Source organism: Alosa pseudoharengus, unplaced genomic scaffold, assembly GCF_046254945.1.
Source record: "Alosa pseudoharengus isolate Yale_2024_CS ecotype anadromous, Long Island Sound unplaced genomic scaffold, YU_APseudo_1.1 YU_APseudo_1.1_scf_14, whole genome shotgun sequence".
Taxonomy (NCBI): Eukaryota; Metazoa; Chordata; class Actinopteri; order Clupeiformes; family Clupeidae; genus Alosa; species Alosa pseudoharengus.
Window position 1 is genome coordinate 12,419,944 of NW_027468609.1, and position 6,275 is coordinate 12,426,218.

Here is a 6,275-nt window from a genome sequence, read left to right on the forward strand (position 1 = left end):
CGTAAATGCCTGAGAATGCATTCCCGGCTTCAGAAGCCAAGGCGGCATTGAACTTGCAGAATAACTGCTACATGAGTCACCTGCGAAGATCAGTTTAGCACAAAGCTCTCAGACACAAACGTTTCAGACTTTTTCCTCTGTGCTGTGCACAGCCTATCAGCTGGGTCTGTGTGTTTGACTACTTGTGGTGTCACACTGAGAGGAGTCATGAGATAGGACACATTCTGCTACAAGCTTGCATACTGTTGCTTAAACCATAATCGTGTATTGTATATTGTTGTATATAATTGTAAATACGATACTGAGCGTATTGAATATTTGGAATGCCACTCAAGCTATTCGACATAGTGTCAGCTGAATGTTGTAGCCTATGGTATGAAAGTTACAAATCTGCAAGTGTAAATATTATTTAATAAAAGTTATTTTGACTGACTGACCACTGTGTTCACTGCGGTTTCTACACTGAGAGGTCAACGGGTGACCAGCAGCAATTGGAACAGACATCCAGCCTAGCCTATAGACGCTTCTGTGAAGACGTGACCGAAGCCGGGGGTTTAGTGCGGGGCGAGTTCAGGGTGCGGGCCGGGTAGCCAGCGGCAGGGGCGCAGACCCAATCAGTTTCATAATGTTCTTGGGACCAGCACTACGGTAGTATAGCTGCCCTCGGTGAATCCAGCGGTAGCCAATAAAGATATGCTGGCTGAACACTACAGAAGGCAGGAAGAGACGCAGGCAGCGGGCTGTGGAGAGGGTTGAGGTCGGTAACTCTACTCCGCTGTGATGTCAGCAGCGGTAATGCGCGCTGGAGCTCCGCTGGAGCCACAGCAGAACCGCCTCTACCGGGAGAAAATCCGCTACAAGCCCAAATGCCAGAAAAAAACGGGGATTTGACAACATGGCGTACTTTCTGCGGAATAACTTTTCTTAAGACGTAACGAATAATTGTGCATCGCGACGAAGCCGAATATCGGGGACGTTGGCAGAACTTTAATTTGACCTTTTGAAATAGATTTTTCATCTTTTTGTAAATACTTCTATCATGGGATGAAAGTTTCGAGTTGTCGCAGACCGTTGAAGTAGGACAGGATGGAGAAACAAGGATCTCGAAAAGAAAAGGTAACGGATACTCCGTGTAATATGAGAGTGTAGTGTCGTGTAACTTTTAAACGCGAATATCTTTGTGAGAACGAACTACTACCGTCATCCAGAATGCAGCCTTTCCTGTTTTGTCGAGTCTCCCCCGAAAATATGCGATCGCAAACCATTGTATTCGCTATAGCCACTGTGTGCTGTGCTGTGCCTCGCATTTGTGCAGATGAAAAGGTAAACACTTAAAGCAGTCCCTTGCATCTGGAATAAGTCCGACCTTTGTCTTAGTCTAGCTAAACTGCGTAAAGTCTGGAACACAGATTACATTTAACAGGGGCTGCAGTTATGCAAATATAGCACACTTAGAGACGGCTGTTAATGATGTCAACAATAACAATAACTCTCATCTCGCTCATCTCCGCCTGTCTTACTGTTGTTTGTTTTGACAGTGAGTGAAAGCAACCGCTAAGACAGAGAGGACCAGGTAAAGGCTGCGCCGTAAGGCCTCGTTGAGTATTTAACCCTTTATATCCTCCTGACGGGGCTCCCAAAGTCCTGGGGAAACAATAAGAACAGGGCAAAGCGCACACAAACCCACCCTATCATAGAGTGGTTTGCATTACATGACAGCTTCTGAATACTTTGTGAATATGACCCATAACAGACAGAGTACTAGATAAGTGTTTGTGTGTGAAATGTTGGGTGACCTCGGCATTTGAGGGGCCAATGGCAAAATGCATCAAGAGCATTGCACACATACACTTACTCTCTATTTCTCTCACACATACACACACACACTCACAGTCTAACCAGCATGCTGGTGCTGGTCAGTAAAATCTGTGAAAATAGGTCTGTGTGTGTGTGTCAGGTTGTTGATTGTACAGGAGACCTCTCTCAGACTGGGGAATGGCATATCACAAGGTCAGAGGTGCTGCCCAGCAGTGATGTAGTCTACCGTAAGAATCACCATCTCAGTATACCTACTTGAAATAGGCAAGGACACGTATTAACATTTGGGGTTGATCACCGTATACCCACTACAGCTACCTACACTGCACCACTACTGCCCAGTCATGAGGGTCCACACTGAAGGCAGTAGATACCCACACTGGTCCATTACTGGCATTGAATACATAAAAAGTCAACAATGTGCAAAAATATAAAAGAGCAATGGTTAAATTTCCAACAAAAAACCCCTCCCTTCTCACAAAAGCTGGGGGTTTTTTAAAGAAAAAATGTCTGGAATTTTTATTTAGGAAAAGGACAAGCTTCTTGCTGTCCTTTCATAAAATGTCCGTAAGTGTTTATATATGTGCATAATCCATGTCCGTAAGTGTTTATATATGTGCAAGTAAGTGTAACTGTTTATATATGTGCGTAATCCTGGCTTTGTATACAGGAAGCAGATACAGTAGCCCTGAACGAGCCACAAGCCGTTCCAGCCAATCAACACACTGCTTGGGGATTGGGCAAAGGATGGATGTATTTTGATTGGCTGTTCAGATCCACAATCTGCATCCTTTCACTGCAATCAGTGACTCTACATGTAATACCAGACTGGTCATTATGGTGGCATTAGCCCGCAGAGGTCAGAGGCATGCCAACGGACACTAGTGATTAGGCAGGGCAATAAAGCCAGGTCCCGGTAGGGTGGCCCCATATTAAAATGAGATTAAGGTGAAACTCAATCCCCAGGGGGATTAGAATGGGGCAGACGACCCCATAATGAACAGGGTGTGCATAATCATCATTTACTTATAGACCCTTTCAAGAGAGTTCCATTATCGGCATCATAGTTGGCCCCACAAGGCTTCCGTTTTAACATTCCATATGTTATCTTAATGCAGAGGAAGTAGATTGGGAACCAAATAGAATGTTCAAGCATTGTTTTTGTTTTTATTGTTGAAAGGGTCTATATGTGCATGGAACAGACCTCACAATGAATGGTGCGTGCATAATCGTCATTTACTTATTTAATGTGTGGATGGACATTTAACAGCCCTCATGATTAACTGCAGTTGAATATGAGGAGACCTGTGTGCATAATCATAACTGACTTTTGTGGTTATGTGTGGACAGAGTTAGTTGAATATGAGAAGTGTTTGCTATGCAGCAAGCATAGTCATTATTGACTTGTTGAATCAGGAGTCAATAGACCTTTGCATGCGAACCAGGACTGGCTTTGTGTTGTGTGTGTAGGCACATGCTTGACATGAGAGTTCAGCGTTTCCCACAGAATTGAATTCTATTTGTGATGGTAGGTTTGCAGAATTAACTTGAATGCAACAATTAGTGCAGGGTGGTTATGATGCTATCCGGATTTAACCACAATTTAGTAGAACCTGGAAAATCATCTTGTGGTGGTCAATGTTGACATTGTGGTGGGCCGCCACAAATAAGTCAATGTATGGGAAACACTGGAGTTTACCTGAGCAGGACTGACTGAATAACGTGGGTAAAGATGATGATATAACAGGCCAGCACTTGTAGTGTGTTTAGTCGTGCTCTGAGGCCTGCAGTCTGTGGAAGGTGAGGAGTGTGTGTGTGTGTGTGTGTGTGTGTGTGTGTGTGTGTGTACCTGGTGGTGGGCATTGTCGGTGTGTGACAGGAGTTCTTATATCCCTGAATGATGTGTACATCACACATTGGTGGTTCTTGGTGGAACACGGTTGATGTTGCTGTTGTTGAGACAATTAGCAACCTACCCGATATTGCTACCTCTTTTGCTGGTTGTAGGTTAAGAGCCTAATGACAACTACAGTAATGACTAGGCTCTTATGGCTGGTCAATTAGGCTCTGTTGGCTTGTTGTAATGGCCATCATACCATTAGTTCACAGGTTTCATCCGGTGTCAGGTCAGGAGGTCATGGAGGTGTTAAAGGTTATTGATATGCCAATGCTGGTGTCCTTTCTCACGCCTCTGTGACTTTAAGCAGTGCCAGAAACAGAAATATGGACTTTCATCAACTGGCTGGCATTCACAACAAAATGGAAAGTCACACAGAATATTGAATAAAATGCCTCAAAAGCATCCTAATTTATTGATTGAAAATATTAGTTTAAATGATAAGAAACATATTTGTTATTGTGTTTTCACTGTCAGAAAGCCATGGAACACATTTCACCAGCTTGGACTGGCCATGTGTTAGACTATAATTGTATATGTTTAATATGTGTGTGTTGTAGCGTGCTTTGTATGTGAGCATATGTGTGTTTTGTATGGAGCTGTGTGCATGCATACTGCCTATGCTTGTGCCAATGGGAAAATCCTGTGAAATATAAACAGTTACAAGACCACAAACAGCTGCTTGAGGCATCCTAAGTAAACATAACCTAATCCTGTGTCCAATAAAGCATGATGAATAAACTTTACATAACAGTTCAGCAAACACAAACACAGCAAGAATAAGAAATCTCCAGGGGGCAGCCATCTTGAATCAAATACTTCACACGCTTTTATCAACATAACTATTCCAATTTAATTCACTGAACACAGAATCCTCTTAATGAAAGGAAATAAGGACATAACCTGAAATGGATTTGGTAGGGGCCTTTAGGGATTACCGTGAGTAGCCACACTGACCGGGTTTGGGGAAACGGTCATATGTTTGGCTGCTCTGTGTTTCCTAATGTCCCAGCCAATAGGTGGCTACATGCCCTATGTTTGTGTAAAAAGGAAATAATAGAAATTACATGCTTGGGTTGATATCTTAAAGTCTACATGGACACATAGTATTTACCCGCATAAATAATTATACAATTTTATAACTAAGAAGACAACTGGCTAACCGCTAAGCTAACCTCTCAAAGTAGAGAGAAGGGTTCCGTTTGTGTGTGTGTGTGTGTGTGTGTGTGTGTGTGAGAGAGAGAAAGAGAGAGAAAGGTTTTTATTTTGCCTTCATAGATGCAACTGTTCTGCTCTTGGTGAGTTGACAATGAGTCCAACTAACTAAAACCCTTATTATGGCTGCCCCAACACTCATGCACCAACACATATGCACAAGACAGTGTAAGCTAGTAACAGAGACACTATAAAACAGAGACACTAGTAACTAGTAACAGAGACGCTATAAAACAGACTCTAGTAACTAGTAACAGAGACATTATAAAACAGAGACACTATAAAACAGAGACACTAGTAACTAGTAACAGAGACACTATAAAACAGAGACACTAAGAACTAGTAAAAGAGACACTATAAAACAGAGACACTAGTAACAGAGACACTACTGTATAAAGCAGTGCCATTAGAGACAGCACAGACAGTGTACATGAGTGCCGACATGTTAAGCCACCAGTAGAGACAGCCCACACTAACAGTCAGACAGTATAAACTAGCACTAGCAAAGACCAGTAAAGACTCTTAACTATCAACAGAGACGGTCCCACTGACAGAAACAGAATAAACAAGTTAAGACAATATACACCAGCTGAGACAGTGTATAGCCTACTAGCATAGACAGTCCACAATAGCAGAGACAATATACACCAGCTGAGACAGTGTTTACTAGCATAGACAGTCCACACTAGCAGAGACAATATACACCAGCTGAGACAGTGTTTACTAGCATAGACAGTCCACACTAGCAGAGACAATATACACCAGCTGAGACAGTGTTTACTAGCATAGACAGTCCACACTAGCAGAGACAATATACACCAGCTGAGACAGTGTATAGCCTACTAGCATAGACAGTCCACACTAGCAGAGACAATATACACCAGCGGAGACAGTGTATACTAGCATAGACAGTCCACACTAGCAGAGACAATATACACCAGCTAAGACAGTCCACACTAGCTGAGTCAGTGTATACTAGCATAGACAGTCCACACTAGCAGAGACAATATACACCAGCTGAGACAGTGTATAGCCTACTAGCATAGACAGTCCACACTAGCAGAGACAATATACACCAGCTGAGACAGTGTATAGCCTACTAGCATAGACAGTCCACACTAGCAGAGACAATATACACCAGCTAAGACAGTCCACACTAGCTGAGTCAGTGTATACTAGCATAGACAGTCCACACTAGCAGAGACGATATACACCAGCTGAGACAGTGTATACTAGCATAGACAGTCCACACTAGCAGAGACAATATAAGCCAGCTGAGACAAGCATAGACAGGCTAAACCAGCTGAGAGCTCCTGAATAACTTCACACTTCAATCTCCATCACT

At 42.9% G+C, this 6,275-nt stretch overlaps 1 protein-coding gene across 1 annotated transcript in view; it reads left to right on the forward strand.

Annotated features, from left to right (window-relative positions):
* Positions 1-756: 756 nt before the first annotated feature.
* The window catches only part of LOC143122886 (tetratricopeptide repeat protein 28-like), a 53,198-nt gene continuing 47,679 nt past the window's right edge, over positions 757-6,275 (forward strand). Inside the window, exon 1 of the mRNA XM_076283864.1 lies at positions 757-1,116. Coding sequence (XP_076139979.1) covers positions 1,087-1,116 — 30 coding nt within the window. The 5' untranslated portion in view covers positions 757-1,086. The remainder of the gene's footprint in view (positions 1,117-6,275) is intronic.